Raw genomic sequence first — 22,586 nt, forward strand, 5'->3', positions numbered from 1 at the left:
AAATGGAACGCAGCACAATTCAAGCCAAGTCAAAGCCTCTCCCTCCAGGAGTCTATACTCCGGTCGTCACACTCTACAAGGCAGATGACCCCAGTCAAGAGGTAGACCATGAAGCTATGCACTTACAGTGCCAGGCCCTGATCAAGGCTGGCATGCATGGCCTTGTCTATCTGGGAACCAATGGCGAACTAGTCCTCCTTTCTCGAGAAGAGCGAAAAGCCATCATCAAGACCGCTGCTCAGGCTGCAGCTGCTGTTGGCGGACCAAATTACCCAATTGTGGCTGGCATCTCGGCACAGTCCACTCAAGAGTCAATCCAGAACGCAAAAGATGCAGCTGAAGCCGGTGCTAACTTTGGTCTGCTTCTCCCTCCAAGTTACTGGGCCAAGGCACTCCCCAGTCCTGCTATCATCGCCTACTTCAAGCAGGTGGCGGCTGCTTCGCCGATCCCTATCGTTATCTACAACTTCCCAGCGGTCACATCAGGGATTGATCTGGACACCGATCAACTGGCTACGCTAGCTGCTGAGCCAAACATTGTAGCGGTCAAGCTTACATGTGGAAACGTCGGCAAGGTCACTAGATTAACCGCTCTCTTCTCCCACGAACAATTCGGCGTGTACGGTGGAAGCAGCGATTATCTCGTGCCCACCCTCTATGGTGGCGGAAGTGGTTGCGTGACAGGCATGGGCAACATATTCCCTGCCAGTACAGCAGGAGTGTATGACCTGTGGAAGGCCGGAAAGAATGACGAGGCGAACAAGCTTCAAGGTCTGGTGGCTCATGCGGAGTGGGCCTGTAAGAAGGGTATTGCTAATACTAAATATGGAGCATGGCACTTCTTTGGTCGGGGGATCGGTGTCGATAATGAGACATCATGGGAGATGAGGAGACCATACCAGCCCCTGGATGATAAGGCAAAGGAGTGGACTCTTAAGACTCTTAGTGTACTTGCTGATACCGAGAAACAAAGGAGATGATAAGTAGGCAATAGTGATTGATTATAAAAATTCTATGTTTTACATACCGGTGTGCCATGGACGCAATGTGATTGTCAAACTACATATCGCTAGTAGAATTGACCGAACGTATTCACATTCATGATGTTGTCCGGTCCTGAGATAGACTCGACACCATGATAGATCCTGAAAGTCATGGCTTAGGGTTACTTGCCTATCTTGCCGCATGCTAGGACACATACCTTGTGTCCATAGGACCATCTCAATTGTAAACGACGCATCATGAGAACCGGTCTTATGTCCGTTCATGATACCATATTACAATGATGCACACTCACAACCATATTGCAATATCACCAGAAGAACAACAACTGACGATGCGCTGTTCGGTCATCGATCCTACTGGTCAGTTCTGTTCATGGAGGCACCATGACTCAAGCCTGAAGCATATTCCCTAGTGCAGAACAAGCTTCCCTGGCCCTGGGCAATCCTTCCCCAGATTCGTTACCCCATACCCCGCACACACCAAGTGGTTCTTGTCCAACTTTTTGGATCCCATAAATTAACATCTTGATACCCCAGACTTTCAATCTCATCCAACCCAGGGACTCAGCTTCCATCAACCATCAAACAAAGAGTCAAATTGAATCTGCTCAAATGGCTCCACGAAGCAATTCGCTTTCTGATCAGAAAGACATTGAGGCCGTCCACCTCGACAATGTCAATCCGGCCAACACCAACAATGGCCTCTCAGCTGAAGACTTGGAGTTCGTCGCCAACTTCCCCGAGGAGAAAAGGAAGAAGGTCTTGTCAAAGATCGATGTATGTTTCGCGATCAGGTCGATTAACATCTCAAAGCTGACACTTTCAGTGGCGACTAATGCCCATGTTGGCTATTCTGTACCTTGTCACATATATTGACAAGGCCAATATTGGAAACGCAAAGATCGAAGGAATGTTGCCGGATCTCAAGATGACCGGAGAGCAATACAACATCGCACTATCTATTTACTTTATTCCTTGTAAGTTCAACTAGAACCTGCTCATCCTCAGTAAATGCTAACACAACCAGACATTTTGGCCGAGGTTCCTAGCAACATGATCCTCAACAAGTTCGCCAAGCCTTCTCAGTATATGGCTACCATCATGTTTATCTGGGGTATTGTTGTGGTATGCACTGGCTTGATTCACAACTTTGGTCAACTTTGTGCTATTCGAATCCTTCTTGGTCTTTTTGAGTAAGTAAATCATTTCACTACGTTATTCATCTGTTAACAAGTTAGGGCCGGCTTCTTTCCTGGTGCGATCCTTATCATTTCGAAATGGTACCTCCCAAACGAGACGCAACAGCGAGTCGCCCTCCTATACACTTCAGCAGCCACTGGTGGTGCCTTCTCCGGGCTTTTCGCCTACGCAATTGCCAAGATGGACGGCGTCGGTGGTCAAAATGGCTGGAGGTGGATCTTCTTCATTGAAGGTATCTTCACAGTCGTCATGTCCTTCGTCACGTACTTCTTCCTCATCGATTCGCCCACCCTTTCATACTGGCTCACCGACGAGGAGAAACGATATCTCATACTCCGCCAAGCTTCCAGGAGAGTCACCAACTCAGGAGAATATCGAGAAAAGACTTCTGACAAGGGCGCTTTGTTCTCCGTTATCAAGGATTGGAAGATCTACCTTTTGACGATTATGTCATGGTCCAACGCTGCACCCAACTATGGTCTCAAGTTCTCTATGCCTTCCATCACCAAGGGCATGGGTTTCTCATCTAGTAACGCTCAGCTTATGACCATTCCTCCCTACATGTGTGGAGCTATTTCTTCATATCTCATTGCGCGAGCTGCTGACCGCTACAAATGGAGAATGCCCTTTATCCTGGGACCCCAGCTTTGCATCATCGTTGCGTTCTCAATCTTGATGACTAAGGCGGAGTTTATCACAGAGAATCTTGGAGTTTGTTACTTTGCAGTTTGTCTTGCTTGTTCGGGCATGTATCCTATTCTACCCGGAGTCAGCGCCTGGAACATCGACAATACCCTCAACCCGACAAAGCGAGCCATCAGCATCGCATATTTGGCTTGTGCGGGTACTATCGGTGGAATATACGGAAGTTACATCTACATCGAGAGCGAGAAGCCCAAGTACACCACCGGATATGGCGCCTCTTTGGGATTTGCTGTTGCTGGTATCCTTGCAGCTGTTTCCCTTGAGTCAGCCTTGGTCATGATTAACAAGAAGAGGGCCAAGATGAGTGAGACTGAGATTCGAAGCAAGTACACGGACGATGAGCTTGAGGATATGGGTGAACATAGCCCCCTTTACCGATACAAGCTATAGTGGAACGCTATTACACAGGATGTCCTCAAGAAGATGACGATAAAGAACGTGTATAGTGAGTGTTATTGGTTCTAATGACAAAGGAAATGATATATTATTCCCATGCTTGGTCCTTCTTCAGATGCAAGTTGTTCTTTTAAGTCGTGAATGGACCCCAAATGAGACGTTTTGGACATGAAGTCAAGAACCAAAACACAGCAAAGCTTAACTGCAGGCTTCATCGCACAGAGTGATAAACCCCTATAAGCCATTTGTTAGCACGTACTCGGCCAATGCGACTAGAGTTACTTACTAGGTCCTTCCCGGGATGGTCTTTACAGTTGCTGGAGAGAGGGAAATATCTTTGAACAGACCATAGAAAGCTAAGAGGGCTGTAGTTGAAGACAAACTTCGCATCGGGTGCTTCTTCACGATAGATAGCAAGATTCTCTGGAAATTGTTAGTTGCTTAACATTACCCTGTTCCAGTAGATAAAGCCGTATTTACCTTCAAGTAGGCCTGTGAGCTCAGAAATGTTGGATCCACGGATCCCGAATCCAACGCCAGCGGCGTGCCAGTCAACACCTTGAACATTCTCGGCAAATTGAGATCCGTTAATCTCAGGGCCTCGCCAGATTCCTTGGTAACGGTTAGCAAATCCAATAACCAGTTTCTAAGGGCTATTAGTAAATTCACACCTCGAACATTGTATCCTGCCTCGCGCATCTCACGCATGTGGTCCGCAATTTGTTTCTCCGTCAAAATGGGGTCAGCCCCTTGTTCTTTCACATACTTGTGTCGACCAGGGAGTCCGCTGAGATACATATTCAGATTAAAAAATACTGCTTGTTCATCGGTGATAGAGTAGACTAACGTGTAGACAACATTGACCTCGCCGCAGCCGTATTCTGCAAAGGCGACACTGAAGGTGGTCGCGATGACCAAGAGAATCTTTGAAACGAGCATCTTGAGGTTAAATTTGTCGATGATAGTGAGTAGCTTGGTTGTAGCAGGGACTGGTGTAGATTTGCGTGTTCCATCTGGGTCTTTATGGCCGTTATATATGTTGAGGCTCACGACCTGCTGACATTCAATCACGCATGATGGAATCACATTTTAGGAATCACAATACTAGCTTCAGCGGCAGCAGCATTGAATCATAGGCAATCAGAAATAGTATCCTGGGTAGGCCTTCATTATATCCTATCATAGTTCCACAGGATCTACGATTGCTGAATTCTTCAAGTGTATGACAGTCTAGTAACGCGTTTACCCGAGACTTGCTGAATCACTGATCCAAACCCCATTTGAATTAACGTGACAATGATCAAGAAGCCTTTCCTCATTGAGTTTCGTCTCTATCGGTAGCCGTAGCCTCCGACACCGACGCGAGTGGCGTATGATCGACGTCTAGGCATTGGACCAAGTTCAATTCCGACCTGTTGTGCTTTTACCCTTATCGCGTGAGTGGCTAGTGGATTTTAGTAATGATTCATACGTGATTGAAAACTTTAATAGCTTGGCGTATAAATCTGCAACCCGCGACTGATGTGCATGTGAATGAATCAGTTATTTACCCTCAAGAGTCGCAGTGACAATGTCTGAGCTCAAGCCCATCACAGTTTATGTTCACAGTAAGAAGTCAGTTTTGATTGAGCATGATTACTTAGATCTAATTTAGTGGCTAGGTGCTGGCCCCAACCCTTTCAAGGTGATCATCGTTCTGGGGGAACTGGCTCTTCCATATACAAAGGTGCGTCACCGTTCCGATTGCATCAGTCAAGTGGCTCACACATTACTAGATTGTTGTCGATGACCCGAAAGAGGATTGGTTCGTTGCAATCAATCCCAACGGCAGGGTACCGGCCATCAATGACCCCAACAACAATATTATGCTTTGGGAGTCTGGCGCCATCATGGAATATCTAGTTGAGACGTACGACATTAACAAACGGTTGAGCGGTACAAACCCTTCAAATAAATGGGAGATAAAACAGTATCTACACTTCCAAATGTCTGGTCAGGTATATCGTCAACACCAAGATGATTCGTTATTGTTTGTTAACCTGTTTTGCCCAAGGGTCCTTATTATGGTCAAGCCATGTGGTTTCACAAGTGTCCTCAAGACATCCCTATTGCGAAGCAACGCTATGCCGGAGAGATCCTCCGTGTTATCGTTGTTCTCGATAAGATCTTGGAAGGCAAGAAATATCTTGTTGATGGCAAACTGTAAGTATCAGCGTTAGTAGACAACTCTACAATTGAGGCTAATGGACACATTGAGCAGGACGTATGCCGATCTGGCATTTGTGCCGTGGAACCGAGTTATTAGCCAGCATCCCTTATTCGAAACGTCTTTGTGGGAGGGAAATGATGTCGTGCACCAATACCCGAACTTTTCAGCTTGGCATGAACGTCTTAACAATCTTCCATCTGTAAAGGCTGCCTACAAATAACGTACGAGGTCGAAGTCCTCACGGCTACAGATTTACATCATCAGCAGGCTTGTATATTGAACAAATGATTGTATTAGGGTTAATTATAATTTCAACTATTTAGTTCACTCTTCAACAGGTTTCTCTATTGGGGACGCAGAGCAGTCCTTTCTGAATCACTCCACCGGCCATGTATGTACTGCCGAACTGTCTTCCCCCAAAATGCAGCGGGGACAGCAAGAGTGCCAAGGACACCTATAAGGACAGAAAGAAGAACAGTGGGCTCGACAATGTGGTTCTTCTGGACCCAAGGAGCAATGCCAGTACCAATCCCAAATCCGACCATGTTGCTAGTGAACAGTTGCACAGCCTGAGCCGCTGCAGCCCACTTAGGGAATGCTTCGGTGATCCAGAGAGTAAAGGCGACATTGCCTGTCAGATAGCTGATAATGCTTAGAGCAGAAGTGACATAGATCCAGGTTGTGGGCCAGTCTCGCATGATTGTTAGACCATTGATCAAGACACTAGCCATTCCAGTGATGACAGGGACAGCGAATAAAGCCAGGTAAACTTCCGCATGTCGAATGCCTCCTGCGCGGAAACTGTGATAGCGAGTAAACCATGTTGCAAAGGGACCCATCGCTGGGAAAGCCAACAGAGAGCCAAGTATGCCTGAGACAGAAAGATAAGCATTGATTGCCTTTGGATCCTTGACTCCCCCTTCCAACATGATGACATTGAACTGAGTAAGATTCAAGAAGATCACACCGCTAAGGGTTACCCCTGCGAGAATTGAGACCCAAAATGTGAGGGGGTTGAGGATACACAAGAGCATTTGTCCATAGGTAGCTGCCGCAGAGGCCCAAGTAGTCCCGGGCGCTCTCGAGACTTTGAAGTGGGACCAAAACGACGAAGTGGAGGGTATATCAGGTAAAGGTTTCTCATTTCGTAGAGCCTCAACCTCATCCCACCCTCCATAGATTTCTACTTTCTCTGAGCCGCTTTGGACCAAGACCCTTCCGTCCAGTGCAACAGGCGGTCGGAGAAAGAAGGTTTCTGGAACAAAGATGAGAACCAGTATGAGAGCAACAATGCATGGAGCGAGCCAGGCTCGGTAGACACATCGCCATGTCAAGGTCAAGTCTGTGGTATAAGGCAGTACCAAGGTTGACAATTTAATGGCAGCCGACCCAAGACACCAGAATAGAGATAACGCAGTAGGGCGCTCGTGTATGAAAGTGGCATCGATCAGAATTAGAATTATCTATCTCGGTCAGTCCTACCCTTGTTCTACAACAAGAACTCGTTACGTACCATGCCAGTCGCTAATCCAGCTGCCAATCCTTGAAGGCAAACAGAAGCAAGCAACTCAATAAATTCTTCCACGTACCCAGCCCACAAGGTTGAGAGGACTGTGATGACAGCCGCGCTGACTAAAACCGGTCGTCGACCAATCGCTGTAGACAAAGGAATGCCAATGAGAAACCCAAAACCTGTGAACAGTGTCATGGCGGACGACAGTGACTCTACTCCAAACGGACCAGTGCCCTATAGATGTTAGTGGGAAACCACATAGTTATGACTAATCTTACCTTGTTCTTGAACTCGTCTGAAATTGCCCGAATCAACATGCCAGGCAAGTTCAAAGCAAAAGACGCAGAAATAGAGAGGGTTTGCAAAGCACAAAACGCTAGGAGTCGCTTTGTCGATGACCAAGTGAGTGGATCACGATAGGAACTGCTCGGGATAGGTAGTTTGAGAACGCGACCATTAGAAGACACAAAGAAAACACTGCCTGCAGTGGGTAGAGATTCGCGTTTAGCGGCTGTAGGGCTTGGCAAAGACGGCATTGTGGTCAAGGATGTTGACATAGGAAATGATTATTAGTGAGTGAGTGGCATACTTTTCGAAATAGATACTGGGGAAAACTGGAGATTTATCAATCTGGCACTCGTTAATCGAACGAAATGCCGAGAGAGGTCATAAAGATAAACAAAGTTTCGTTATATCAAACGATTGTCACTACTAACCTAAAAAGGATACTAATACTTCCAAGGGGGATCTATGCAATTAAACTACGGGCGTGTTTGAGATTTTAACCTTATGATTGGTGGTGTTTGAGCTTCACATCTTTTAGTCTGGTTTTCGTAGTGCCGAAACAAGGGTTTGAATGATTGATTCATCTAACGAGGCCGGGGTGACGTTGTTAGAGCCCAACATCAGACAAGGGATGTTTTATAGTAGACTCTAACGGCCCGTCATTGGGATAAACTATCTCTTAAGCGTTGAGCTTCGCCCTCCGCGGAAACTAAAAGTGCGTTTAGTAATCCTTCGACGGGCTGAACCTCAAGTGCCGAAGGAGCCGCCTAGTCCAGGGATGCTGGTCAGTGCTCGGATGAAACCGAATGGGAACGAGGCGCTTAGAAGGATTATGAGCCTAATCATGGGTATTAAATACCCATGACAGGATGTCAATTATAATAGGATATCTTGCCCTGACTATTATTGAGGCCACCGACAAGGGACGAGCCGAGAGTTGATCTCGGGCTTTTGGAAGTTCTAAGTGCCCGCTAGAATGTCACAGCCACCGGCATATCTTAAAAGCTGGGGTGAGGCGGGCATAATGCAGATCGCAAAGTATCACCATGAGTGATTACAAATTGACCGTCGCAGATCATATAATGTTTAGACTTTTGGCTAAGAGCTCTTTGTGTCTGGACATTGGGCTGAAAAAAACGGCATAAACACGACACTTGGTATGGCAATATTGCTTAGATGCCGAGTGTGACGCTGAGCAATTGATGATCGGTGTCAGTCCGAGTGCTACCCTGCATGTCGATCAGTGTTTGGTAAATCTCCTGGAGTCCTGGGACGGTTTGAAGCATGGATATTGACCCAGTAGCACGACAACAATTGAGGTTATCAGATAGCGGTATTTACTCAAAGTGTGTTCTAAAAATGTAAATACATCTTGCAATCATATGCTACGACATTTGTGAGCTAGAGCCACCGCGTGATCATTTTACTTCTCATGGACGTTACATTCTTAAAGCACACTAGATGATAGATCCAAAACAATGTTGAACTCGTATTCTATACGTGCTAAACTAGAACTGAATGGACACCTACTCAACTACCGTGCCCTCCTGGCCCAAAGGTAAGGATGCGTGATTGTCATTGAGCCAACTACAGGTTTGTAGCAAACCCAAGCTCATAGGCAAATCCAGTAACAATCTTGGAAAATTCAAGCATGTGACTGAAGTTCACGGTGTCAATGGTATCCTTGTCAGAGTGGATATAAGGGCTGCTATCTTCAAAGCTTGATTCAAATGCGAGAGCTGCAGGGTAACCAGCTCGATTAGCAGAAGCATGGTCGGAGCAACCGTAGCCACACTTGGAGTCGACAGTAGGAAGAGAAGAGTACTACCGTCAAGTTAGTCGGTAATCTTTTAGTGCTTGTGAGTTTGCTTACAGCAGCAATGACCTTCTTGAGGAAGGCGCTAAGACCAGCATCGACGTTATCAGTGATGATACCGGCAACGGCCTTGGTACCAGGCTTGACGTAACCAGTCATGTCTTGGTTAAGCATAGCCTTGACAGGGCGACCCTCACGCTTGTACTGGTTGAAGATGGCGCCACTGCCGAGAAGACCGGCTTCTTCACCGGCGTACCAGTGGAACTCAATGGTGTTGGGAGCTTGACCTGAAGCAACACGGGAGTCGCTCAAGAGGACACGGAAGGCCTCGAGAATGGTAACGGTTCCAGAACCATCGTCATCTAGACTAGTGAGCTATTGTCATGTGAGATATGGACTAAGACTTACCAGCACCGGGAGCGCGACCTGCAGTAGGGTTGCGGCTGTTGACGGAGTCCTGGTGAGCACCAACAACAATAGTAGAAGCGCTCTTTCCGGGAATAGTAGCGATAATACTGGGCTGACGCCAAGTGTGCTTGAACTTGGCAACCTTGACACCTGTGGCTCCACTAGCAGAGATGATAGATTCGACCTGCTGGAACAACCAATCGGCGGATTGTTCTCCATAGGCAGATGTGTAGTATCTGTTGTAAAAGTTGGAGAAGGTCGTCAAAGTGGTGCGCAGGTTAGCCTGGCTCAGCTTGGGCAACAAGGCCTTGACGGCGGTAGACTGAGCGACAGCGCTAGGGAAGCTAGCGAGGAACTGAAGGCTGTAGCCAACCTCATCGAGGTCAGTGATGTCGATAAAGTGCTTGTGTTCCTGTGATAGTTAGAAAAGATGCTCGGTATGAGGTAGAGTGTGACGAACAGCTCTCAACGCCCACTTCTCCTCTTGGGTGACAGTGCGGACGTCATCGGGTCCGAGCTCGATCTTGTAGAGCTTGGTCTCACGAGACTGGCGAGGCTCAATGGCGGCAGCATTTGACAGCCCCAGAAGGGTGGTAAGGGCGAGAGTGGCACGCATAGTGAGGTTGATGATCAAGTTGAGTCGAAGTCGCTAGAGAAACTTGACTTGATAAACTCGAGATATAATGAGCCAAGACTGAGTATATATAGAAATGGTGTTTGTTCCTCCGAATATCTATGTTAGGAAGGCGCACAAGCAAGAGCCCGGGCGTCAACACCTCGCCGAGTCCATTGTGGCAGGAGGAACAACAGGCAACCAATTGAGATACTGACCTCATATGTCTTGCCAATGTGACCTTCACAAGTTCCAGTTAGACGATCTACAGAATAAGCATAACAATGCTGTGGACCTTCCTCTATTTTCCCTCAATGCCGTGTGATAGTGTCTCTACTATATAGAGACTGTGGTATTGACGGGCCGCTTGTGCATCGGCATTGCTCATTCTGGCAGGTCGCTAATCACTTAGTGAGGTACTTTGTCAAAGCTTGGCATTGGGGCGGGGTTTGAAACATGGTTCTAGTAGCCATGTCTTTGGCTGACGAGAAGGCATTCCGAGTCTGATTGGCTGAGGAACTTTTGGCCGCGATTGCGTAGTTTAAACGATGAATGAGGAAGCTGTGTTGATGGTTCTTATCTACCTATCAATCTATGCCTTGGCCGACTAGTCAGTTTCTGTATGTTTAGCTCCGGATATACATGACTTGGGATATGACACTTGGCGAGGACACAAGAGACGGACTAGCGACAAAGCTTCTATTCGGACAAAATAAATTACAAATTTCTACAATATAATCAGAGTTCAATCTTCTTGTTGACTCGGTAGAACATCTCTTCTCTCCATCCGAGAAAGCCGATATGAGCAGCAGCTGGTCCAACAATTGGCTGTGCAATCAATACTGCCAAAGAGGCAGTCACAGTTTCCTTGTTTGTGATGTATCCAACACGTCTGAGATCCAACGTACGATAGATACTATGTACGAGGACAGATACGCCATTGAGGAACATGTCGCGCTGTAGAAACTCCGCAATCCTGGTGTTCGAGTCGGAACCTGTCTTTCCAGAGACTAAGTATCCAACAGTGCCAAAAACACTTGAGACACTAAGATTCGGATCAGACCATATCTGATAGAACGACCAGAGATGAACCCCTGCAGCGGTCACGGCTCCGCCTGCATAGATATATCTCAGCAATAAACGAGATGGGTCCTTCTTCTTTGTAACCTTGCCACTTTTCTTGGATGCGTTTGAGCTGGAATGAGTAGCTGAGTTACCTTTCACCTTACGTAGGACAGTTGACACGCCAGCAGTGATCAAACCAACGTAAACTGGGAACGGTTGCCAGAAGGCAATCAGTTTCTGCCAAGTGGCCTTGTCGTTCCATGGCCATATCATGAGTGCAGTAGGGATGACGAGTCCAAGTGCTAGTCCCGGAACAGAAGCTTTGACGGTTTCAACATCAATGGAGCGGCCAGTGACAGTAGAGATGCCGTCGATGACAATCTGTTCGCAAACTGATATCATGTGATACAAAGGCGCAATTCGACCAATTCCCTGGAGCTGATAAATGGAGCCGAAGATGGATGGGCTATTTGAATATGTTAATAACGTATTTTCATGATTGGGTTTGTGTGTTGTAACTTACAACGAGGTGGGAAGGCCCTTTGAACCGACCCGATAACTTTCTAGAGTCCAGTCAAGAGTAGTCGACACCAACAGTGGAGTGAAGGCGATCCACTGTAATCTTGCCATCCGGTTCTCTGGTTGAAGAAGAACTCCAAAGACAGCTCCTAGAGCCGCCAAAATCTTATCTATTGCCACCACTCCTGTGTAGTGAGTCACCAGGGCACCACCAGCGAAGCTAGTTGGTATTTGTAGCGGAAGAAGCACCTGGTTAGCCAGTCGGAATAGTGCACCTTGGCTCAATACACCTAGGCCTAAGAGGGCAGTCGAAGAAAAGGGTCTGGCAGGTAGCTGATCGGTGAATGGTACTGAGTGTGCTTTCTCAGGTATGGGAAGATTGTGCACGTGAGTGCCATCGACAAACTTGCGGCCGGCAAGACGCATCGCAGTATTGGTGTTAATGAGGCCAGAAAATCTTGGGGCGATGAATGCAAGGAGAGGTGTCGCCATGGCATGCATTTGTTGATTCTTGTGAGCATCGTTAACAAGCCATTGTACTCTGTCAAAGCGCTCATCTTGTACCGCACTGAACGCAGCTTTGATTTCGGAGTCGCTCCAGTTAGGACATCCTGAAAGAAGGTGGTTTATAAGAGATGCAGCGGTCTCGATAGCACCGTTTCCTCCATGACCAGTCAAAGGCTCGAACTAAGCTTTGGTTAGTATATGGAAGTAAGTGAGAAGTCTGCACATAATACCTTGTGGGCTGCATCACCAATGGTAATGATCCGATTGTAATGCCACTTTTGGAAAACCCATTCATGGAGTGGCGTTAGTGTTGAGTTGGCCCTGGCCTCGTATAGATCACCAAAGGTGATTTGAGGAGTGATTTGATCAGATGCATGCTCCTGAGCAAGTTTTGTCTCATCCTCTTTCGTGTACTTTGGAATATCACTGCCATATAGAGGAACAGGCAATTTGGCGAATAGGAACCAGTACCACTTTCCACCAGGTCCACTCATCACCAGATATGAGAATTTGTCGTTGTAGACGTAGTGCGTTCCTTTTGTTAGTTCATCGATAGGATGTGAGATACCAAAGATGCACTTGTAATAGCACGGTACCTTTGACCATTCGTCGTCAGGAAAGTAACCAGGCGATGCTTCATTGCCAATGCGCCACATTTCTTTCCGCACAGTACTGTAAATGCCGTCCGCTCCGACGAGGACATCTCCTTTGAATACCTTGCCCTTGTCGGTTATAACTTCGATACCTTTGTCTACTTCCGAGACAGACTTGACAGCTTGACCAGGGTGTATCGAATCTTTCGACTTTAGATTGTTGTACAAGATCTCCAAAAGGGACTGCCTGTCAATGAAGACGGTTGGATAGCCATGTCTACCCATGATTAGAATAAATGACAAACTATTAGCTCTCACTAGACGCACCTTTCTTCCAGCAGCTGATGTACATTCTTGTGATGTTTAATAATGGAGCCATCGGGATTTCGTATGTAGGAATTGTTCAGTGGGTGATCAACCAGCGACAAGAGCTCATCCGCGCATCCCAACTGATCAAGGATTCGAAGTCCATTTGATTGAAGACCGATACTGGCGCCTACTTGCGGCGCAATTCTTTCGTATGATTCGAGTAAAATATAGTCTATACCAGCCCTTTCAAGCATGTTGGCGAGGGAAAGGCCGGCTATACCTCCACCTGCAATTATCACTTTGGGGTTCGAATTATCCATTGTATGAGGATTTTGAAAATAGGTTCGTATGTTGAGGACGGAAGAAGCAACACGTTCTGATTATGAGAGGTACGAATAATTGACGTGCTGAAAGGTTGCTCTCCTATTTGTATGTGGCCTGCCTGTCGCTACAACGGACATTACCGATGACCGATTTTCGGATACTCGGGTTACAATGAAACTAAATTCAACATGATAAATGGGTCGTAAACAAATGATCGTCGCTAATACGGTCGTTAAAGCGCGGCGGTTGATCATTGTGCAGGGTATTCGTCATGAAATACAATTCTGGCATCGAAATCTCCACAGACGAAACTTTGGCTTGAGCAAAATACTACCATAAGGGTAGTAGATCCCACATTTGCCGAGGCATCGAAGCGAGATTCATTATCAAGCAAACATGGACCCTGATATATTTTCCTTGACGAGTCAACTTATCATTGGACGGACAAGTATCGTTCAAACGAAAACGAAACTCTATTGGGTCCGCGGACTTTCCATTGACCCCGAGGCTGGCCTAATATTCGTCATGAAATCCAAATCTTTTACTCAGAATCTGGTATCGACAGATGCATATGATCAACAAATATCTAAAGTCTAAATCAACATCTCATGGTATAATTTCGTTCTGCAGATGGGCGATATTTTACAACTTAAGCTAATAGAACCTATCCATCATCACGACATCTACCCCATAATGCGTTATTTTCGGTTGCGAAATACATGAGACTACCCTGCCCTCGCCTCAAGCGAGTGGAAAGCCTATCTCAACAGGCTGAACCTCTTCCAAACACCCTAATGACGAGTGACGTGTCATAAGACCAAGACAGTTGGAAACCTGCTCTGGATGAAAATATCAAGGTGGTCAAAGGATCTCAGTATGTTCACGAGGATAGTCTGGTTGAAGATTGTATCTTTCGACTAGGTATTGTCAAACATCGCGGCCGAGGTGATGTTAACAACTACTTGTTGCGAGACGTGAGTCAGGAAGCGAAATTTTCTGATGAGATCAAAAGTGAAGCTCTTGAGAAGCAAATCGAAGCAGAAATCAAAGCTCGTAAGTAACGAGAGAAAGAAGAATGAGACGCGCGGGCAGAGGCCGAGATAGACAATGATGGCATTGGCATGACAGTGGTAAGTCCCTTGATTTATAGAGAACATTCTTTTGAGGCTAACCTGATAAACAAATGCACACTATGCTTCCATTTATGAAATACTTTTACAATTTTTTTACTATTATTCTTGGACGAGTTCAATTGTTATACAGATCTGTGTATCCCGGTTGATACAGTAGTCCGACTCCGTAAGGCTAAAATTCATAATCCGTAGCCACGTCATCGACCCGGACCGGTGCTTAGTATATCTTCCGATCTTCTTGATGTTGGAATACAAATATTCGCACAATTACGATGAATGTTTATCATAGAAAGAACACATTAAACTCTTGAAAATTTCTCCCATCGACCTTTCACAATGGCAACTTCAATGCCACAGGCAGAACACAAGCCACGTGACATCATCTTCCGAAACTATTCTTCCGAACAAGCATCAAACTATGCCGAAGGACGACTTGGATACTCAGACGACCTTATCAACTTCGTCTTGAAACTGCATAGTTCAACTGGTGGTCAAAATGGAGTTGTGTTGGACGTCGGATGTGGACCTGGTCTAGCAACTCGAATGTTGGCACCGCACTTTGATATTGCTTATGGCGCCGACCCGGGGAACAGTATGATCGAGAAGGCTCAACAGATCGGAGGGTTATCCAAAGCAGATACTCAAATCGTATACAAGCTGAGTAGTGCCGAAGAAGTTGACAAGATCGATGGTCTCGATCATTCTTCGGTTGATCTCATCACAGCAGCCACTGCGGTATTTGCTACTAAGGTTCTTGACGTTGAAATATATGTGACTGACATTCCTATAGGCTCATTGGTTCGAAATGCCAAGATTCTGGGAAGCATCTGCTAAGTTATTGAAACCGGGTGGTACCGTTGCCATATGGACAGTTTTCAGGAAATCCGGTATGCACAGCAACTCACCTATTACCTATCATGTTAATATTATTAGATACGTTTGGTGACAACGAAGTACAAGCTCTTATTGAAGACTTTAGAGAAAATGTACTTGCTCCGTACAACTCGGAGGGCAGTCAACTTACGCACGACGGATATGTCAACCTAGTCATGCCTTGGGACAATCCGGTCACTGCTTCATTGTATGACCGTCAATCGTCTGCCCGCCACGAACTCAGTGCCAAGGATGGGTATTTTCCCAAGACCTACATGATGGACAGCAAATCTAGTGATATTCCACTAGAAGAGACACTTCAAAGGTTTGAAAAACTAGTCAATAGTTTTGGGGCGGTCAATCGTTGGCAAAAAGCCAATCCTGAGTTAATTGGAACGAAAGACGACATTGTCAGGATTTTGATGAATAAGCTGCGAGAGGCAGCCGAAGAGGACGCAGGGTCACTGGATTTATCAAGCCTGGCAGAAAGATTTGCCATCGCCGTTATTATTGTGAAGAGGGTATGAGCATCGATATCTGCGTGTTTCTTGTTACTATAGATCCCTTTGATCTTGAAACACTGTCTTTATTGAAACAAGCCTCATCAGAAAGAAATGGCAGTATTTGAACGTCAAATAACATGACTTGTGAAGTTGCATTCCTTAAAACTTTTACCGATTTGAGATGATACCAAGAAGTACATCTCAAGCAATTTCAACAAGGGGTAGCCACTCTGTGAGCAATGATCTGATCCTAAATAATGTACGTTGTTGTTGGTACTGAACATTGCAACCCTGTTCACAAGTCCTCATTGGATCGCTTCGCTATTCGGATGCAACGTTGTGCCAACCCTTGCCCGTGTCCTCTTTTCGTGATAAGTGACAGATAACTGACAAAGCTTTCGGGGCCATAACTCCATAAAGGAGATGTCTTACTGCAGAATCGCGCCACCTACGCAATTTCAGATACCTTAATTCAATATCCGGATCAAAATGACGATAAAGGTTCAGTAGTGGCACTGAAGGGTTTTCAGTCCGTGGGCTTCGTGTAGTCATTAGCCGATAATGAAAGTGACTACATGGATGTAGGGAAGCATGAGCCCACATATTCTAGCTAGCGCAAGCTTGATGAAAGTAAAAAGCAAATTATCCATAACATCGTCCGAGGAAAACAGTCAATCAGGAGCCCCTGAGATGCACATGAAATGAATGGCGTAGCCGTAACGCGGATCGCTAAGCATGCTACCCGGTGACATTTCCAGCAAAGCCAAGATCTGCAAAACGGTCGGCAAGACTTTAATTGCTGGGTTCAAATCCTACACTCGGATCGACAAATTAGGCCCGTCGGATGTTGGTTCCGGCCGTGAGGAGGATTTACCCATCTTGGCTCAGACATGGATGGTTCGAGAGAGATCGCAAGATACGTGGTTTGACATGGATACGATCTGCATGTTATAAACTTTGATACATGTTCTGACTGTTTTTCCTTTATGCGAGGATTATTATGGATGTGATCCTTCCGCATACTACCTGGAGGTATGGCATTAACTGAGTGATGATAGCTTATGACGGCCATGACCTGCGGCACGATTGTTGAACCAATACCGTAATCATTTCCCAAAATTACAGGTCTTGACCATTCTCATACGCTGTGTAACCAACATCCATCTGCAAAAATTGCGTGTTATATGCCTTGCAACCTTGACAAAGATACCCAACACAAACTGCGCTGAGTGATATCCTGCACTGGCATACATACCGGGGCCATGGTACAGTCATCACAGAGAAATCGTATCCGTACCTTGCAGTAGTAACGGAAGGCATATCAATGTAGACCTGCCCATTCTGTGGCTTGGTTCGTGACGTTCTTTTCTCAATTCTTGTCTTGGGATTCACTCTACGTCGAAATGCTAGTTGCACGCGAGCATGAGACGCCATTCAACAAGTCTCCCGTCGTACGGGCGGTGTCTATGATATTGATGGTAGTCACGGTTTTCTCAGTCTTTATTCGCCTTCTTACTCGACTTGCGGCCGTCAAGAGGCTCAAATTCTCCACATTCTTTACTTCTGATGAGATAATGATACTCACGGCAATGGTTAGTATCGTGTCAGGGTTTCTACAGTCTACTGACAGTTTCCAGATTTTTGCAATTGCTCAATCGACAGTAGTCTATTTACAGGGCTCTAATGGACTAGGCAGGCTTGATGTATCATCATCGCAAGTGTCTTCAATATTAAAGGTACAGTGTTTTCATATAACTGTGGGCGCATCTAATTCTCACAGAGCCAACTTGGATCCGACGTACTCTTCTTCATCACCCTGGGGTTGTCCAAGCTTTCCGCTATGACCACCATTTGGAACATGTCGCCTCTTTCACACAAAAAGATCTTGTCGATTCAGATACTCATTGGAGGTTGGGCCATATCTGCAGTGTTGGTGAGAAGCTTTGCTTGCTCGTTGGCAAGTCCATGGGATTATATCAATGGACGATGTATTAATATGGTATGTTCTCCCAATATTCGTCGAATACTTCTAATGCTGTGCAGGTAGCCTTCTGGATTTATGTCGACGCGGTGAATATTGCCACCGATCTTCTGATTACTGCATTCACTCTTGGGATAATGGCTCATCTACAAATGCCTATGGGGACTAAAGCCATGGTCGTTGGAGTGTTTGGATCCCGCATTCTGTAAGCAAACTTGACTACAATTTGTGCCAATCGCTGACAGTTGAGAACAATCCCACCAACGATATCTCATATAGTTTATTACAACCACGCACTGAAGTCATCAAACCCCATATTTGACATGTGGATGTCAACAATCATCAATCAGGTGATACAATGCCTCGGCGTCATGACAACCTGCATCCCTTTCTGGTGGCGATTTCTGAAGAGTTTGGAGTCTGGGCAAATGGGAGCAGGAGACCTTTTTGGTGCATTGAGCAGAAGTAACAATACCAAGAGCGGGGGAACTTTATCTCGGGGGCAGGCCTTTGAGTTGACAGGTAGACCGACCACGGCAAAATTTGGTGGGACATGGGACATGAATGTGGCACGGCAGAATAGCCAGGAAGCCCTTGTCGATCCTTCTGCTGGTACAGGGAATTAGAGTTATTGGTACGGATAGTTAGCGTAACAATTACAGTAATGGTGTCCGCGGCGGCCCTTTTAGAATGCTTCCAGGCTAGCCAGAGTGAGGTTAAACGAGGACTTGGCCTGTGTTTGGACAGGGATATGATCAACATGGAAAGTTTCAGTGTGTGGAAGTGGTCTTATGCATACATTCTATTTTTCCATCGACTGTTGGTCGCTGTATTATCCCATGTAAGAATGATATGCGTGCAACACAGTACATGCCAGGGTTATACAGGGATACCTCGCTACTGTTCACAGAACTTTAGGTCAGACCCCAACCAACTGCATGTGAAGGCGGGTTTTATTTGTCTTAAACAGTCGTCCGTCGTTCGTTCGATTCTCTTCCCTTGTCCCATTACTTGCACCTTCTTCGCTTTCGAGGTGTCATTTTCTCTTAGTTTTGTCCTCTTCGACTTCTAATCGCCATTTCGGCACCTTCAAAATGGCGAATCGATACGAACTCGACGAAATGGCTGCTGGCAAGCATGCCCGACCTACAGTGGAAGATGTCTCACAACTTAGTGACCAAGACCACATGGACAGCGCGCAATTGAACATGCTGGGCAAGAAGTCAGTACTCAAGGTAAATATCATTTTCTGCGCACCAATTCCACCACTGACCATTATTAGAGAAACTTTGGAGGGTGGACAATCCTAGGTTTCAGCTGCGCCGTCCTCGTAACATGGGAGGGAACCCTCATGAACTTCGCACCCGGCCTCACGAACGGTGGTAGCGCTGGTATAATCTACGGCTTCATCTTCGTCTGGATCGGTGTCCTCAGCTCCTTCGCGACCCTCTGCGAGCTCGTTTCCATCGCCCCCATGGCTGCTGGCCAGTACCACTGGGTCGCCATGCTCGCACCTCCTCGGTACTCGAAGTACCTTAGCTACATCACCGGATGGATGAACTTTGCAGGTTGGCAGGGAACCTCTGCAGCAGCTGGTTTCCTCACGGCGACAATGATACAGGGTCTAGTCATTTTCACGCGCCCCGATTACGATGCGCAGACGTGGCATGGTACGCTCTTGATCTGGGCTTGCATCTTGGTTGCCATCATCATCAATACTGTTGTCAGCGCTCTACTTCCCATTCTTGAAGGCATGATTCTGATCTTGCATCTCATTGGGTTCTTTGCCATTCTTATTACGCTTCTTGTTTTCCGAGACAACGACAACGGAACTGAAGTCTTTACAGAGTGGAGGAACGGTGGTGAGTGGCCTACGCAAGGTCTCTCTTGGTTCGTGGGATTGTTGGGTTGCGTCTTTTCCTTTACTGGTGTTGACTGTTCTTTCCATGTAAGTCAATCCTTCCTTTTTTTACGAGCACCACTAATGACCTCAGATGTGTGAAGAAGTCAGAAACCCTTCCTTGGTGGTTCCTCGATCCATCATGGGCAGTATTGCTATTAATGGCCTACTGGGCTTTGGAATGATCATCGCCATGCTTTACAGCGCCACAGACATTGACGCAGCTGTCGAGTCTCCCACCGGATATCCGTTTATGGAGATCTTCTATCAGGCTACAGGGTCCATTAACGGAACAGCAGGAATGGCATCATTGATTGTTCTCATGACCCTGTCAGCTACTGTTGGTGTCATCGCCTCAACATCACGTATGCTGTGGGCTTTTGCTCGTGATAACGCCATGCCTTTTTCAGGCACCCTTTCAAAGGTACTTTCTCTATCCCTTGTGAAGCTTCTTAACTAACATTTCAGGTGGAACCTCGTACCAACATGCCTGTCTGGTCCATTTCCATCACATGTCTTATTTCCTGCCTAATCGGCCTCATCAACCTCGGCTCAGAAGTAGTCTACAATGCCATCATCTCAGTCGCAATCTCCGGCCTCTATGCATCTTACTTTATGCCCGCCATACTACTTCTCTATCGACGCTGCGACAAGAATTACAAGATCAGAAATATCGCCGGCGATGGACAAGTTCTTGAATGGGGACCTTGGCATCTCAAGGGTATGGTCGGTATTGCCAACAACATCTTTGCATGCATCTTCATCTTCATTGTTTGGTTCTTTAGCTTGTGGCCACCTCAAACTCCCGTGGATGCTGCCACCATGAATTATGCTCCTTTAATGACTGGTGGAATTGCTATTCTTGCTACCATTTACTACTTTTGGTTTGCCAACAAGGTGTATGTTGGGCCCAAGGTGGAAATTTAGACAGGTTGAAATCTAAAGCTCAGGGACGAGATGGAGATTGGTGTCCAAAATTGTCATTTTATGATCCTTTTCCGTGCAATCGTTGAGATCAGCGCGTTCTAATATGTTAAAGTCTATAGATACACGATTATTTCCATGGCATGATTCTGATTTCAGGCCAAATTTTGATCCATCGCGTTGTTTTCTTGGTGTATGTCTCCTCAGTCATGATCTGCTGATTGGGACGCACAATAAGCCTAAACATATCGGAAAGACCCCAAGGCGCATAGATATCCCACTCTCCGTCGTCTCTCAACCTCACACCGATCAATGCCGTATTAGTTCCCCAAGTAGTCATAGAGGCCTCGCTAGAGCGATGCTGAGGGCAAGGCCGTCCAAACTTCTTCTCATACCAAAGATGCACTCGCGCTTGGTTGCGAATCTCAACTTCAACAGGGATGTCCTTGAAGATTTCTTTTCCCTTCTGAATGACGGCATCTTCAGCTTCCCATGACAGGTCTGAGGCATCAAAGTAGATCAAGTCGTAATCGTCTATGCCCTGCTCTGGGTCTCGGTTTGTGACGACATTCCAGACGGTTTGCGTGAGTGCACCGGCAGCGAGATACCAATTGGGGAGTTTCATCTCGGCAGCGCGTGATAAAACTGTCATGAGAGTTTTGTTGTGTTTTACCGCATCTTGAAAGCGCGATATTTGGTCGTTCAGAGGTAATAAGCTGGCGTCCATGGTTGCGGTAGTTTGTGGTGTTCACGTTGATGTTTTGGGAGAAAACTCGGGTGACCTTGATGTGATTAGATTGTTTGCCAGCACGTGACGCAATGCTGCACGATTACACAGGTCTATTGCGAGACACAAAAAACATGTTCAAATTTGTTGAAATGCTTAGGAGAAGATAGATACGGAGCACCTTGTAGCTTCGCAATTCATATCTGGACCATTGGCTCCGTGACTGGTCATCTGTGTAAGGTATTGGCTTGGGATATGTCCCCTAGTTGCAACACAACTATTTGTTAACATTTAAAGAACAACTAGTTTTGTCAATGATATCTTGTCAATTATCTCTGTGATATCTGGATTGCCTGATAACGTTTGAAAACATTTCAGTGCTGTTGTCATGTTGTTAGATTGTGTCTACCATCACAAAGGAAGATTACCAATCTACAGGACAAAGAGCCAGGCAATCTATAGCTGCCTAGGAAGGCAGAAGTAAGTGAACTTGCAGTTTTCAGTTATATAGAGAATAATTTCCCATTGAGGAGCTAATAGCTTCTTCTCTTTCTTCAGACATTTATCAGATGTCAACCATTTTCGCTGGCTTGTCTACTTATAGCTCACCGCCTTGAACCGTGCAACACTGTTGAAGTGAGGACAAGACTTAGAGTTCCTTCAGGTAAATTGTCAACTATAAGTGTTACAAATGATTCTGACTTTAAAAGTATATTAGTATATCTCCAAGAGTGGGTTTATCGTTTGATATCCATCGCCTATCGAGGATACTGAAACACGGCAATGTTGAAGATGGTGTCGGAAGCGATACCGGTCCAGAGGAAACTACTCCACCATTGTTCAGTATCGAATTAGCGCTGGTTGTCTTTCACGGTGAGATCTGCTCAGCTCTCAGAGCCAATTGGAACCCGCAGAACACTCGACAACAGTATACTGCCACGTATCATAGAAACAACAGTTGCACAAGCACGACAATGTCTTTAATCATGACATTTGATAGGTCTCCTCCGTTCAATGACACTCAGAGACAACTGATAGCGGGTATCGGCCCCGCTTAGCTTGGTACCAGATAAACCGTC

At 46.2% G+C, this 22,586-nt stretch overlaps 11 protein-coding genes across 11 annotated transcripts; 6 read left to right on the plus strand and 5 right to left on the minus strand.

The window, feature by feature from the left end:
- Positions 1 to 2: 2 nt before the first annotated feature.
- Positions 3 to 980, plus strand: FSST1_004670 (dihydrodipicolinate synthase family protein; the record flags this gene model as incomplete). The annotated part of the gene is made up of 1 exon (XM_083230868.1): positions 3 to 980. One exon carries the CDS (start codon positions 3 to 5, stop codon positions 978 to 980), a length of 978 nt encoding a protein of 325 aa, XP_083088100.1.
- Positions 981 to 1,616: 636 nt separating this feature from the next.
- On the plus strand, positions 1,617 to 3,299 carry FSST1_004671 (major facilitator superfamily domain-containing protein; the record flags this gene model as incomplete). Its single annotated transcript, XM_083230870.1, has 4 exons — positions 1,617 to 1,781; positions 1,831 to 1,981; positions 2,032 to 2,197; positions 2,243 to 3,299. 4 exons carry the CDS (start codon positions 1,617 to 1,619, stop codon positions 3,297 to 3,299), a joined length of 1,539 nt encoding a protein of 512 aa, XP_083088101.1.
- A 204-nt stretch (positions 3,300 to 3,503) lies between these two features.
- FSST1_004672 (uncharacterized protein) lies at positions 3,504 to 4,244 on the minus strand (the record flags this gene model as incomplete). The annotated part of the gene is made up of 4 exons (XM_083223774.1): positions 3,504 to 3,539; positions 3,592 to 3,728; positions 3,786 to 3,917; positions 3,977 to 4,244. 4 exons carry the CDS (start codon positions 4,242 to 4,244, stop codon positions 3,504 to 3,506), a joined length of 573 nt encoding a protein of 190 aa, XP_083088102.1.
- Positions 4,245 to 4,875: 631 nt separating this feature from the next.
- On the plus strand, positions 4,876 to 5,734 carry FSST1_004673 (glutathione S-transferase family protein; the record flags this gene model as incomplete). The annotated part of the gene is made up of 5 exons (XM_083230871.1): positions 4,876 to 4,912; positions 4,967 to 5,031; positions 5,081 to 5,302; positions 5,359 to 5,507; positions 5,566 to 5,734. The coding sequence occupies 5 exons, from the start codon at positions 4,876 to 4,878 to the stop codon at positions 5,732 to 5,734; spliced, it is 642 nt and encodes a 213-aa protein (XP_083088103.1).
- A 124-nt stretch (positions 5,735 to 5,858) lies between these two features.
- Positions 5,859 to 7,563, minus strand: FSST1_004674 (major facilitator superfamily domain-containing protein; the record flags this gene model as incomplete). The annotated part of the gene is made up of 3 exons (XM_083230872.1): positions 5,859 to 6,977; positions 7,028 to 7,261; positions 7,306 to 7,563. 3 exons carry the CDS (start codon positions 7,561 to 7,563, stop codon positions 5,859 to 5,861), a joined length of 1,611 nt encoding a protein of 536 aa, XP_083088104.1.
- Positions 7,564 to 8,899: 1,336 nt separating this feature from the next.
- FSST1_004675 (M28 family metallopeptidase) lies at positions 8,900 to 10,152 on the minus strand (the record flags this gene model as incomplete). Its single annotated transcript, XM_083230873.1, has 4 exons — positions 8,900 to 9,136; positions 9,186 to 9,490; positions 9,537 to 9,948; positions 9,997 to 10,152. 4 exons carry the CDS (start codon positions 10,150 to 10,152, stop codon positions 8,900 to 8,902), a joined length of 1,110 nt encoding a protein of 369 aa, XP_083088105.1.
- A 735-nt stretch (positions 10,153 to 10,887) lies between these two features.
- FSST1_004676 (FAD-dependent oxidoreductase) lies at positions 10,888 to 13,462 on the minus strand (the record flags this gene model as incomplete). The annotated part of the gene is made up of 4 exons (XM_083230874.1): positions 10,888 to 11,680; positions 11,738 to 12,420; positions 12,471 to 13,110; positions 13,161 to 13,462. 4 exons carry the CDS (start codon positions 13,460 to 13,462, stop codon positions 10,888 to 10,890), a joined length of 2,418 nt encoding a protein of 805 aa, XP_083088106.1.
- A 1,473-nt stretch (positions 13,463 to 14,935) lies between these two features.
- Positions 14,936 to 15,999, plus strand: FSST1_004677 (S-adenosyl-L-methionine-dependent methyltransferase; the record flags this gene model as incomplete). The annotated part of the gene is made up of 3 exons (XM_083230875.1): positions 14,936 to 15,334; positions 15,390 to 15,486; positions 15,533 to 15,999. 3 exons carry the CDS (start codon positions 14,936 to 14,938, stop codon positions 15,997 to 15,999), a joined length of 963 nt encoding a protein of 320 aa, XP_083088107.1.
- Positions 16,000 to 17,378: 1,379 nt separating this feature from the next.
- Positions 17,379 to 18,582, plus strand: FSST1_004678 (uncharacterized protein; the record flags this gene model as incomplete). The annotated part of the gene is made up of 5 exons (XM_083230876.1): positions 17,379 to 17,567; positions 17,613 to 17,711; positions 17,756 to 17,974; positions 18,019 to 18,161; positions 18,207 to 18,582. 5 exons carry the CDS (start codon positions 17,379 to 17,381, stop codon positions 18,580 to 18,582), a joined length of 1,026 nt encoding a protein of 341 aa, XP_083088108.1.
- A 468-nt stretch (positions 18,583 to 19,050) lies between these two features.
- On the plus strand, positions 19,051 to 20,783 carry FSST1_004679 (amino acid/polyamine transporter I; the record flags this gene model as incomplete). Its single annotated transcript, XM_083230877.1, has 4 exons — positions 19,051 to 19,191; positions 19,239 to 19,904; positions 19,951 to 20,280; positions 20,325 to 20,783. 4 exons carry the CDS (start codon positions 19,051 to 19,053, stop codon positions 20,781 to 20,783), a joined length of 1,596 nt encoding a protein of 531 aa, XP_083088109.1.
- Positions 20,784 to 20,910: 127 nt separating this feature from the next.
- FSST1_004680 (nucleotidyltransferase family protein) lies at positions 20,911 to 21,507 on the minus strand (the record flags this gene model as incomplete). Its single annotated transcript, XM_083230878.1, has 1 exon — positions 20,911 to 21,507. The coding sequence occupies one exon, from the start codon at positions 21,505 to 21,507 to the stop codon at positions 20,911 to 20,913; it is 597 nt and encodes a 198-aa protein (XP_083088110.1).
- Between the last annotated feature and the right edge of the window lie 1,079 nt (positions 21,508 to 22,586).

The sequence above is a fragment of the Fusarium sambucinum genome, chromosome I (assembly GCF_050947815.1).
Source record: "Fusarium sambucinum isolate potato_lamoka chromosome I, whole genome shotgun sequence".
In the NCBI taxonomy this organism is placed as follows: Eukaryota; Fungi; Ascomycota; class Sordariomycetes; order Hypocreales; family Nectriaceae; genus Fusarium; species Fusarium sambucinum.